The 12129-nt window shown below is 45.5% G+C and overlaps 1 protein-coding gene across 2 annotated transcripts in view; it reads left to right on the top strand.

Annotated features, from left to right (window-relative positions):
- The window catches only part of RNF220 (ring finger protein 220), a 228043-nt gene that overhangs the window by 191343 nt on the left and 24571 nt on the right, over positions 1-12129 (top strand). For both annotated transcript variants that reach the window (XM_010582480.1, XM_010582479.1), the window contains exons 8-11: positions 2365-2461; positions 3499-3585; positions 5298-5353; positions 7125-7203. In XM_010582480.1, the coding sequence (XP_010580782.1) occupies positions 2365-2461; positions 3499-3585; positions 5298-5353; positions 7125-7203 (319 nt within the window). The remainder of the gene's footprint in view (positions 1-2364; positions 2462-3498; positions 3586-5297; positions 5354-7124; positions 7204-12129) is intronic.

The raw sequence follows: 12129 nt of genomic DNA, 5'->3' as shown, positions 1-12129 counted from the left end.
TTTGTGTTTCCCACAGCTACAAGAAAAATGAAGACCTGTGTGTCCAAAGTTTATGGCCTTTGAGAAGTGATGGGCTAAAGTAATGCCAGGTACAGGGTATGGTGTTACTGCAGGTTAAATGCCATGCCTGTAAATTACCACCCCATCGCCCATTGTGACTTCTAAGGCAGCTTTGAAAGACTATCCAGCTTCTTTGACAGGTCTCTCTTACTCCTCTAAATCTTCTTCCAAACGTTGTGATGAACTGAAGGAGTCAAGATTTACTAGGTGAGTCATTGCAGCAAGAGAAGGCAGCTCGTGACATGTGTTGGCTGGCAACGTGCAGCCAGTATGTGAAACACTTTATAGGGGGTTTGCTGGCAGAGGGCTGCCCCAGTGACACCACAGAGCTGACCTACAAGCATGGCTCCTGCAGTATGTGGTACAGACAGTGGATTCTGCATTGTCGATGCTAGTTTTGTTACCTCTGCTAAAAATTAAGGCTGGCAATTACTTTGAAGTAAAAGGTAGTTTATGCTTCCAGGGAAAGGTTAGTCTTAAAATCATTGTCAAGCTACGGTTATCACTCGTTAAGGACCTTCTTTATATTCAGGGAAGAGAAATATCAAATCCATATAAACAAATTTTATTGGGGGCTTAATGAATCAGCGAAAGCATCCATTCCTGGAGAGTGACAGTAAAGAACTATGTCTGCATGGTGTCCTTGGAAATGAGACCTTTGCCTTGCCCTGCTCTCTGCAGAGATGCAGACTGTTAGAAATAAAGCTCACTGTTCTGGGCTGGGAAGGCGCAAGCTTGCTGCTGACAGCACAAGCTTGTGTAGGTGTGCTGGTGAGAGCCCAGTGGGGTGAAGAGACTCAGACATCTGTAGCACTAAAAGGGCTACCCTACCTAATGCTTGGGAATGTCCTTTCTTCAGACATCCACCTTCTATTCAGTGCTTCTACATTAACTTTAGCCTGTCTTCTGCATTTAGAACCACATTCACAGTGCAGATATGTAACCCCTTTGGGGCATTTGTCCAAGCCAAGGCTACATTTGCCTTACTCTTTAAGTGTTTGAAGGTGGGATGTGCTCCCTGGTCTAGCCGCAGACTTGGGTCACCAGCCATCTGGATGTGCCAGGTCTTTCAGGCTCCAGCAGGTACTCTCCATCTGTGAGCCAGGTGTCCAGGTCTGCTGCCTGGACATTGGGATGCTAAGTGAAGGAGCGTCCTGGAGGCAGCCAGAGTGAGCTGTCTGTCTGTCTGCATAGCTGATGTCCCCAAACAACTTAGATCTGCTGCAGAATTGAACATGAATGAGGACCTTGCACCACCCTAGGATTCGGGAGATCTTCGTTTAATTTCTAATATCATGGGGGAGAGAGCATGTCCAGTGTTAGATCTCATAAAGAGTAAATACATGTCTTTAGTGTCCCTTCTATTAATAAACCTTAAGCAGCAAATAGCTTGTGAAGGTTCATCTTTGTAGGTGTTTGCATGCAGATTGAATTAAAAGAAGCCTGGTTACAATCAGCAATAACACAGTCAAAAAAATACTTGAGAACCAAAATAAATGTATATATTGTTAGAAAGTGGCAATTGTTACACAATTCAGTCTCAGGTGGAACTGTATGCTTGCTTCCTGCTGGAGTTGGGACTGGGCTTGTGCCTGATCCACCCATGTTGGAAGTGCAGGACTCTTGTTGACTTGCACTGGAATTTGCTTCCATAAGAAGTGCTTGTAAGGAGCTGTTAATGATTGTGGAGTCTGATATTTTTATATTTTTTCCCCTCTCCTAGAAACAGGTTTGCTATTCTTAAATGTTTTATATTGTAAAAATCTAAGCCATGACTAAATGCATTTAAAAAAGAAAAAAGGTATTTCTAATTGTATTTCAGCCTGTGCCTGCCCTCTGCATCTGAATTAAGGACTAATTCAGAATGTCCCTGTGGCCTTCTCTTACCTGCTAGTAGTGTAGTTTTTGTGTTAACCACTTCTATGAAAAATCAGTCTTCCCTATTTTCTGTGAAAAATCAGTCTTCTCTATTCTGCTTCATTTTTTTCTGCTTTTGAGAAAAACCCTTCCAGTGCCTTCAACTTTAAAATAACTGGTGTGGAGAGCAAAATCAAGAATGTTTCATTTTCAGTGTTGAGGGGCGTTTTGGAGCATAAAATCCAGGAAGTTAGAGCATTTCTGTGAGTGTTTTCTGTGCAGTCTTCTGAAAATTGTTCTTGTGCAGTCTTTGGAGATGGTACCTTTTGTGAGGCTGTTAAGAATAAAGGACAGCCTGCAGACTGATGCTGTTGCACCATCCTTAGGAGATCTCCTGCGCTTCATCTCCAATTCAAATGCTCATCCACATGTTTTTATTTTTTCCAGGTTCTGGGTTTATCATGTGCAGTGGCAAGGAGAATCCAGACAGCGATGCCGACCTGGATGTGGATGGAGACGACACACTTGAATATGGGAAACCACAGTATCGTTTTTGAAAGGCTCTTACTGAGAGGGAACCTAGAGGTGCATCTTCAGCTAGCTTTCATACAGCACTGCCCTGGGTAGCGGTGAATAATCTGTGTTCAGCCCTACTGGAAATGACACTGCCTTCTCCAGTTACCATGTTAGTCGAACTAGGAGGGATTCCCAGTTACTGCCTTTGAGATCCTTCTGTTGGTGCAGCACTACTTCAGACCCAGTTGGTGAAGTATGTGGGAGACATTGCAGGAGATCAAAGTTAGTGTTTCTCTCTTCTTTTTCAGAAATAATCTGTTGTCTCCATCTGGGTCTCTTTCATATGGATAGCTTTTCCTGCTTCATGGGTAGGAATTGAGTTTATTTTCCACAAGACACCCCTTTCTTTTCAGGGGTTTTGTGCAGTAAATATTTCAAGTGCTATTCACCTGCCACTCTTGAGAGACTGAATTTTTTTTCTTTCATTAGACAGTTCATGGGCAGAACTATCACTAAGGGCAGTTTTTGTGAACTTCTCCATCCGGGAGCCAGGCTCTTCAGACACAGCTCTGGGAGAGCTGTGGGCAGACTTCTGCTCTGCAGCAGCTGTAACAGCCATCAGGGAGGAATTCCTACAAGGGTATTAGTCAGACATTGACTTAGCTGTGATGAGGGGGAATGTATAGCTATAGATTTTACTGAAATCTGTACCACCCTTTTAAGACTGAAGCCCCAACCCTTAGCTGGTAAAAGATCTCTGTACTGCAAACAGAAATAGTGGAATTGTGCAAGTTAGGCTTGCAGAGGTTGAGGAATTATTTTCCCGTTCTAAGAGCCTGTGGCATCATGTTGCTGTCAAAAGACTTTTCTGTTTCTTTCCACCTACGACAAAACGTTAATCCAGAATTTAAAAGCAAGCCCCTCCATGGATACCAGCCCCTCTTCTTTTGAGGTGTTCCCAGTTGGAATGAATTTGTTCTGTATCCCAGATAGTGTCCTAATAATCTCAAAAGCCTTTCCACTGTCTGCAGCCAGGCTGTACATTCCTTAACCCCTTGTGCTCAGGTACACAGAGGCAGACGTTATCCCTTGCACTGGGGAAGAGCCAGGTGAAGCCAAAGAGAGGGAGGCGCTCCGAGGTGCTGTTTTAAAGTAAGTACTGTGCTTTTCTAATTTGCTTTCATTACTTTTAGGGAATCTCAATTTGTGGAAAATACCCATTCACTTGAATGCAAGGGTCACAATGAGAGAGACTTACAAAAAAGCATAGTGTGATGAGTGGCTCTCCATTTCTACCTGTGCAGCCTCATAAAGCCTCCCTGCACACTCCGCTTCCCTTAACCACCCCATTGCCCAGCCAGTGCTGCCATCTCCATGAACAGTGCTGGACAGAAGGTGAATTCTGGCCATGGGGAAACTGTGCTGTACTAAGGCCTTATGCATCATCTTGTTTCACAATGAAATGTGGCCTCTTCGTAGTAGTATAACTTGATGCCATCTGAATCTTGTTTGGCACATTAGGAGTCTGACACCCAGGGTATGATTTCATTGCATCCCATTATGTGTTGTGGGTACGCAAACTAATCCTGCATTCAGCTCTGGGGTTGGGGCAGGATGTGTGCTCTGCCCACATACATATGTGGAGAATGTAGGCAGCCAGTGTTCAGGGCGCCTGGGGAAGCATTTCAGGCAAATAAAATGAGCTAGGGATTGCTTTCTAAGCCCTCTGCCCTGCATAAAACAGGGCTTAAATTACCCCTCTATCTCTTTCACTGAGTGATCCTGTGAGGTCAGGGTTGAAGTGATTGATAGAGCACTGAAATGAAGTTTTCTTACTGCTTAGCCTGCCACAAACACTAGTTCAAAATTAGGTTCCACTCCATAGAAAAGTGGCATTTGCCACACTGGATCCAAACCATTGGTCTGTTCGATACTTTGCTAACCATGCTAATCCATAGGCAGGGAGGGCCTCAAAGATGCTGAAGTCCCTTTGCAGCCAGGACAGTGGTATTGTAGCAGGAGAATATCGGGGTATCCCTTATCAATGGCTGTGGACACTTAGTGCTTAGTGAGATGACTGAGGACCTGAGGCCAGGAGACCCAGTTCCTTCATGTGGCTTGCACCTAACACATTTTGCTGTTTGGGCAAGGTCCTTGCATGTCTCCTGGACTAGTTTACCCATCTCTAAAACAGGAGAGGTGATGTTGCTTTTAAAAGCACTTGGAAATTCTGGCAAATTTCTGTAGAAATACAGTAGGGTAGCTGATGCTGTGAAGCATGAGCCTGGTACCTTCTGTGCAACTGTCTTAGCACATAGAGCTAAAATGTTATACCTTCACAGGTGTGCAGCCTGCTCAGAAGATTCCTTTCTCTTACAGTCTCTGTTACTGGCTTGCAAGTGAATGGACAGGGTTAGGAGTTGTCTGTACTTCAATGCTGCTGTTCTTCAAATGGGAAGATGGAAAAGATGGGGCTTATGAATGTGTAGTTATTCTTCAAGGGAGAAGCTATTGCAACACAGAGGATTTCTGTTCACAATTAAGGTTTTCATCTTTGAAATTGTGTATTCAAAAATGAGCCTTAGGTCACAGGTGATGTTTGAATCCCAGGCCTTCAGTCAGCATCACAACCCACATGTGATTTCAGCAGAGGTCTCAGCTAGAAGTGCAGGTTGGGACAACACTGGTGGAAATGTGGACTAGCACAAAAACACCTCCTGCAGCAGGCCAACCACTCACATTTTGAAGCCTAGACTGATGCACAGAAGTATTGAGAGAGAAGTCGTGGGTGGAAGGCGTAGCTTTTCCTGAGCGGTAAAATTTTCCCTGTTCAACCTTTAGCATTCTACCCTTTTCTCTTTTAGTGGTGGCACACCCAGTACTCGAATAACACCGGAGTTTTCTAAATGGGCCAGCGATGGTGAGTGTTGAACTTGTAAATTACTAATTTGTATGCTACAGGAGGGCAGATAGATATTCCATGTCTTCTGATTGCCAGTAATTAGGCAAATGGTAGTTACAAATGCTCTTGCACATTACCAGCAGATATTTATGCACATATAATCACACTACCTTTTTGAAACTTTACAACACAACGAACTGTAGTCAGCAGCGGCCGGGGGAGTTCCCAAAAATGCAACCTTAACTGGTATGGTGATAAGAGATAGGGGTTGGGTTGACTTGCTGTCATGTCACTAAAAGACAAACTGCTCTATCACAGAGGGAGCCATCAGAGCTTGACTATGTGATGGTGGTGTTCAGCTGCTGGGGCTTTAAACTACGCAGGTACTTGTTGCTTGGGGTTTTTTTCAACTGCTTTCTTAGCATATTCCCTTCTTTAAAAGAGTATGGTAGAGACTTGTATCATGATCTGTTGGGTAGGTCTTGTCCTTGCTGGCCTCTGTATGGCAAGAAAAGCCCGCAGCTCTGAAGCCTGCATCTTTAGAGTGGGAACTCTAGTTTCTGTCCTACTTCATGACCTGTAGCTGAGACTCCAGAGCAAACGAGTGCATGTGAAATTGTACCTTTGCGTGCGTTATTTGAAAGCTCATAGCGTTAAGGAGGGGGGTGTTAAACCCATTCAACTGCTGGGTTTTTTTATTTAATGCCAGCAGCACTGGAGTGTAAGCAGCAACCTAGTGGAAATATGAGAATAATAAAACTTGGCGCTTTCCAGCTGTAGATGCCAAATCCATTTCCAGAGCTGGACAGTGCTGCTCCAGCTCCCTTAGGAAGGGAACTGAAGCTCAGCGACCTGAAGAGACTTGTCCCAATGATTTTGTTCCCTGTTCTGTTACTGTAATGCTTTGGGCATTTGATTCGCAGCCTTGAAAGTACCTATAAGACATAACTGCTTGCCAGTGGGAGGGGGAGGTGGGTAGAACCAGTTTTGCCAAGGGCATGATGATTAAATGGAGAACATAGGATATCTATCGCAGGCATTTTCTTCTGTGGGGTAGGCAATCACATTTATTTTCTGTGATGTAGGAGCACTCACTTGTAGGTGTGTTCAGCTTCAGTAATTGCAGCCACAGAGGTGATGAGGAAGCAGCCCTGATGGCATTTTCTATGCGCTGTTTTCTACCTTTTACCTGAAGCAAGAGTGCTGAACCTACAGCCCAGGGGCTGGCCCCAGGACAGTTCATCTGGCTCATCTCCAACTGGTATCTCACATCCCCTCCAGTACTGGGAGGAGCCATGGGACTACTAGTACTAGGAGAGCTATGAGCAGACTGTTCTGTCGTACTAGTTACCTTGCATATATTTTGATCCTTGTCTGTGTCTGAGGGGTCTCAGAAAAAGGGAGAAGCTGAGAGCAGGGTCTGGGCTGGGCAGATTTGTTCTGGACCCACCTTTCTAGAAGTACACTTTGGCATGGCAGCTGCATCAAACCTTTCTGAATTAAATCCTGGCTTGAACAACTGGTACATCTGCGAGGGTCAGTCAGTATGAAGTGGGGAGAGGGTAGGGGTTGTATCTTCAGCCCCAAATCATAGAAGTGTGTTGTCCAGAGAGAGGGCCTCCCTGCCAGACAGGGACACATAGCATCGGTCTCTTCTCTCTCTTTCCAAGAATCGGCATGAAAATGACTCATTGGGGTCTTCTGCTTCTGAAACTGTAACTCGCTTAGACTATTTCATTGCAGTGATCAAATGTTCTCTTCGCTAATTTGTCTGTTCGTCCCTCAACAGAAATGCCCTCAACGAGTAACGGTGAAAGCAGTAAACAGGAGACCATGCAGAAGACCTGTAAGAACAGTGACATTGAAAAGTGAGTGTAAAGTCAAGAGCTTTCATTCTTCTTGTTCTAAGGAACCGTAGTGTCCCAAATGGTGTTCCCAGAAGCAGTGCTAGTCTGGGCGTAGGCATATTTGAAGCTTTTACCACTGAGAACGGAAGCTGTGCTCCAACATGAAGCCTGGAGTTGGAGCTATTGGTGTCCTGACTTGCCACTGCTGTGTCCACAGAGGGCCTGTGGGAGTTCTCCCCCAGATATCTGCATGGGCAGGTACCCAGTGACAAGGAATTAAGCGCAGCTTCCAAAAGGCTTCTCCACTGCAAATTGCCTTCTTTTAAAATACGTAAATAGATATATCCATGCTTTCCACCATATTCTAGTTATGGTGGGTTTTCAAATATGTTGTGTGGTGCATAACCACCTAGACTAGAGCTGGGAATTTGGACAGGAGGTGAAGATTCAAACCCGCTTTAACCTGACAAAAGCAATTGGCTTGTCAAGCTGTGCTTTGATTTTTTTTTATTTCCCCTGCAAGATTTCTGCTATCAATGTGTCACAGGATCCTGCTTTTACTGGGGAAGTTACCTTATCACTGCATCTTGGTTTTTGAGGGCAGTCCTTCACATAGTCTCTATTCCGTGTTCTCCATGGTACCTGCATGTTCCAACCTTCATCTCTCTAGCAAAAGGGGATCCCAGCAGCGCCATAACTAGGCAGAAGCCTCATTGAGAGAATTTCTTTTCCCTTAAGACCCAGATTTCACCTTTTTATGGTTGCTAGCAGAAATAATGTCTCAGTTCCTGAGTTCTTTACCTGCAGCCCTTCCAGTTGATTCGGAAGTTTAAGTCCCAGCATTTGAACGTACTATAGTGCAGGGGCTTCTGGCCATCTCCTTTCCTGTCGCTTTCCGATTGCTGGCTATCCTGCAGCCTAGTCCGGGATAGAAACAAATGGTTTCATCTGTACTGTGCATTTGAGTAACAGCCTCTATCCTCAGCCTCCTTCCACATGCTGCTAGGGTGACTTATGACTCAGGCAGATTTGACAATCCAAGCCTAAAACTACAGGCTCTTCACTACTGCTATGGACTGCGTTAATTAGGCTAGGGCAGTGTTTTAAGTTGATTATTGCCTGACATAAAATGTTTTGCCTCTCACTTGATCTTGGGGCAACAGCTTGAATGAGGTGGAAGCAGTGAGGTAGTTGTGGGTTTTAAACAGATGGCATTTACATTTTGGGGACGAGGTCCATTGATAATTTGGGATGGGGAAAAAAATTTGGTGGTAGCATTAAGCTGACTTTACAGCAAGTTTTTTTTAATGTAGTTTGTTCTCCTCCTGCCTCTGGTCCTGACTTGAGAGGTTGTGTCCCTGGCACATGTCAGGATCTCCAACAGTTCAGGCAGCCTGGCAAAGCATATGTTCACAGTCAGGGGTTAACTGGGGAAACTCCCAGCTGCAGAGGAAACTTTAACGCTGCTTTGCTGTCTTGGCACTTTCCTTCTTACAAGGCTTTTTATTAGCATGTCCCAAATGTGGGCTGTCTGCTGTTCGATGCTCCTCGGTGAGCAGACTTTCGCCAAGGACCACTAAGTTTGGTAGCTCACAGGTCAGTGCAGAAGCAGCTTTGTCCTTAGAGTGAGCCAACCGTTGCATGCTGTCTTGGTGGCAAGGACTCGTCCCTTCTGGCCTAATCTGTCAGCCTCTGTCTCTGCTGCTGCTTGGCTTCCCTTTGGGCCTCCTGCCTGTCAGCCCAGCAGCCCTCCACCCTCCCAGATCCACTCCTATTGAAAATCTTTAAACTGCAGGAGCTGAAAGGATTTGACATTTTCCAGAACACTTGAGCTCAAGTGATAAAATTGACGTAGCTTTAATAATCTGATCAAAGAGGCTTTAGCTAGCACCTTTTGAAGGATCCCAGAATCCTTTCCAAACAACACTCATGCTAACACCACTGTGAAGCTGGGGGAGCGTGTATGTGTGTATGCACGTGCATGTGTATGCAAGCACACCTTGCTCCACAATAACCTTGCCCTGCTAAAGCTTCAGGTCCATAAAAGGTGCGAAAAGTCAGCAAAACCCAATAGAAATTACAGGAAAAGCCTTAAGTGTCTTGCTGAGACTTTCCAATAATGTTGATTTTTTGAAAGTATCAGGGAGAGCTTTTATTTAAGGCGCTTTATTTCACCGAGGTTCAGAAAACAAGATGGTGTTTCAGGTGGAGAATTCCTAGCTGCTTTTTTTTCTTTTCTCTCCTTCTTTCCTTTGAGATTCGTGCGTGATAAATAGTTTCTGTCCTGCCATTTAAGGAGTCTGAATGCTCTGTGTGCTTGTCTGTGTAGAGGGGTTCTGTTAAATTAATTGATAACAGGGATCAGAGCTAGAAGCCTACAGAAAAGGAGGGGGGAAGGGTTTCACACTGTCTGGCTGCTTCCCACTCACTGCTGAGCCATGATATATGGCGACCCAGCCCAACAGGCTAAATTGATTCATCTCTAGTTCCTGTTTCTTAATCTGGAGCTAAATTGGTTTCATTTTTCTTGTTTTGGGTGGTGCTTACAGGAAGTTTTTGGCAGCATCACTTTACTCCATTGTTTGTAACTTTAATTTTTGCCTTTAAATCTGAGCGTTATTGATTGGCATGTTAAACCCCATGTAGCATCTGATTAGCATTTTTTAAATTGTCCAGAAGCACATGGCTTACCACCTGTGTCAGCTGTGCTCTCCATTTAGAGCAGTGGCTAATAGAGTTAGCAGTGATCCATGTATTGATTCTTCTCTCATAAGAATGATGTTCCTTCCCCCCTCCCCTCTTCCAAAAATAAGTCTAGGCAAGGAGAGCGGTGTGGTTTTGTTTGTTTTTTAATCTGTTAATACAGTACAGCAAGCGATCCTCTTTTTGGCATGCAGCTGAAGCTCTTTGCTTAAGCAAGTTAATTTAATCTAAACTTAGGTTTTCATGGAAGAGTCTCTTGCATGTAGAATGACTAGACAGGGTTTGGGGTCAGTCTGCATTTGTTGCCCCACTCCTTGTGCCGTGCCAGGTCATCAGTAGCTTGGGCAGGTTGACCTCATCTGCGTTGTGTTGAACTTCAGATGGCAGCCACAGGTAATGAGAGAGTTGGTACTGGTCCCACTTCTCCTTCCCAGCACTGTGGGGTGTCTCAGTCCTGCTGAGCTTTTCTGATCTCGCCAACCTGAGGTGTCTGGGAGACACCCTAGGGTGCTGAAGGCTCATGGGGTAAAGGAGCATCGCACCGCCTGAGGTCTTTGGCAGACAGGCAGAGCTGAGCCGGTGCAATGCTCCTTTACCTCGACTCAAGATGCAGCTTTGCTCAGAGAGAGCAGCCAGTCCCTAATTGCCCCGGCGTCCTCCCTGACTCCTCCGCCAACGTCATAGTCTCAGCCAAAGCACTGTTGCGCAGAGAGAGCTGCAAAAGGCACCTTCCCCAGAAAAACTCTTCCTCCCCGCTCCTTCCCGAGATGCCGCCTGCGAGGGTCTGGTGCCGTTTTGAAACCGAGGTTCCCCGGGGTTAAAAGCCAGCATCTTAATTCAGAGTGCCAATGTTCAATTTTGCTTTCTGCCACCAGACTAGATTGCAGGCCAGCGAGAGAGTCTGGGTTAGTGGCCCACTGGGTCACCTCCCATTTGTTTTCCTCAATTTTGTGTTGTCATAAATTCATTCCAGCCCGTTGTGGTTGATCAGTTTATCTCCGCCGGGGCAGGGAGCGCTGCGAGCATGATATATGGCACAGAGCATTGTAGCCAGCCTCTCCATGAATCACTCCAGCTGTTTGGTGTCAGCCCCAAAGCAAACAGGACCCGGCCGCTGAGCGTTGACTACGATGAGCTCAGTATGGGAAGAGACATGACGTATGAATGTTTATTTAATAATTCTCTAATATTTCCAGCGGAGTGTGGCTGTGCCTTCTAGGAGGGGTAAAAGGGGGGGGAGGTTGAAGAGGGAAACTCTAATCTGTTGGGGTGGGTCATAAATCAGGCAGACAACATCATTAATCAGGGATAGGACAGAAGTGGAAGGAGGTGGGACTGGAGCTGCCATCCTTGGTGGGAAGGGGCTGTGCTCTTTTTTTTCGTAAAACAAATCTTGTTTCTGATTCCGCTTGGCCCCAGCCGCGCTGCCCGCATAATAGCAAACCCAGACGCAAGGCTGTTTAAGTGAGTATGCTACCTCCACTATAAACCTTGCGATACAAGCCTGCCAAGCATTAAATCCCTTTATAATTATCTTCTTTATATAACACTTCATGCTCATCATGCTTCATTGGATGAGATGCTCGTTGGGTTAAAAAGAGGGTTTTAGAGACAAAAAGCAATTGTATTTGTTTTATTTTTCCTATCACCTCTTTCCTCCCCTTCCCCCCACCTCACCTCTTTCCAAAGCAGCTTTTCCGAAAGCATCGGCTCCAGAGGGGCTCTGGTGCAGCAGCACAGGAAGGAGCATCAGTTAAAATTAAACAAAGTTTGGTTTGGGGTCCTTGTGCAAAGAGTCAAGCATGTGAGAGCAGTCAGGGAGGTAGCAGTGTCTGTCACGGGCACCCTGCTCCCGGGCAGGCAGGTTGTGATGAGAGCAGAGTGTGAAGCCAGAGGATTAGCAGAAGCTTGAAAGGGAAGGAGCCACGCTTAAGCTGGTGTGTCAGAGGGAAACAGAAGCTGTTGTGAATTCACACCAGAAGATAAGCACTCCCCAGCCCTTCTCCATAGTGTCACACCATTAATAGGCTTTGGTGGCAGACAAGAATGTTGTCTAGCAAAGATAGAATTAAAAAATTAACTTGAGTCATAAATGAAATAACCCTTTGTGCTCTGCTAAGAGAGAGCATGATGCTGCTAGTGGGTCGAGTCCTAGGTCGGCCCATGTAAACTTGACAGGATCCAGGAAGCTGAACTGAAGTGTGGGATTGTCAAAGCCAGGCTGAGAAAGCACTACTGGGCTGT

The sequence above is a fragment of the Haliaeetus leucocephalus genome, unplaced genomic scaffold (genome assembly GCF_000737465.1).
Source record: "Haliaeetus leucocephalus isolate CR32 unplaced genomic scaffold, Haliaeetus_leucocephalus-4.0 Scaffold848, whole genome shotgun sequence".
Lineage (NCBI taxonomy): Eukaryota > Metazoa > Chordata > Aves > Accipitriformes > Accipitridae > Haliaeetus > Haliaeetus leucocephalus.
Note: the sequence above shows the minus strand (reverse complement) of the source record. Positions and strands in the feature narration are given on the sequence as shown.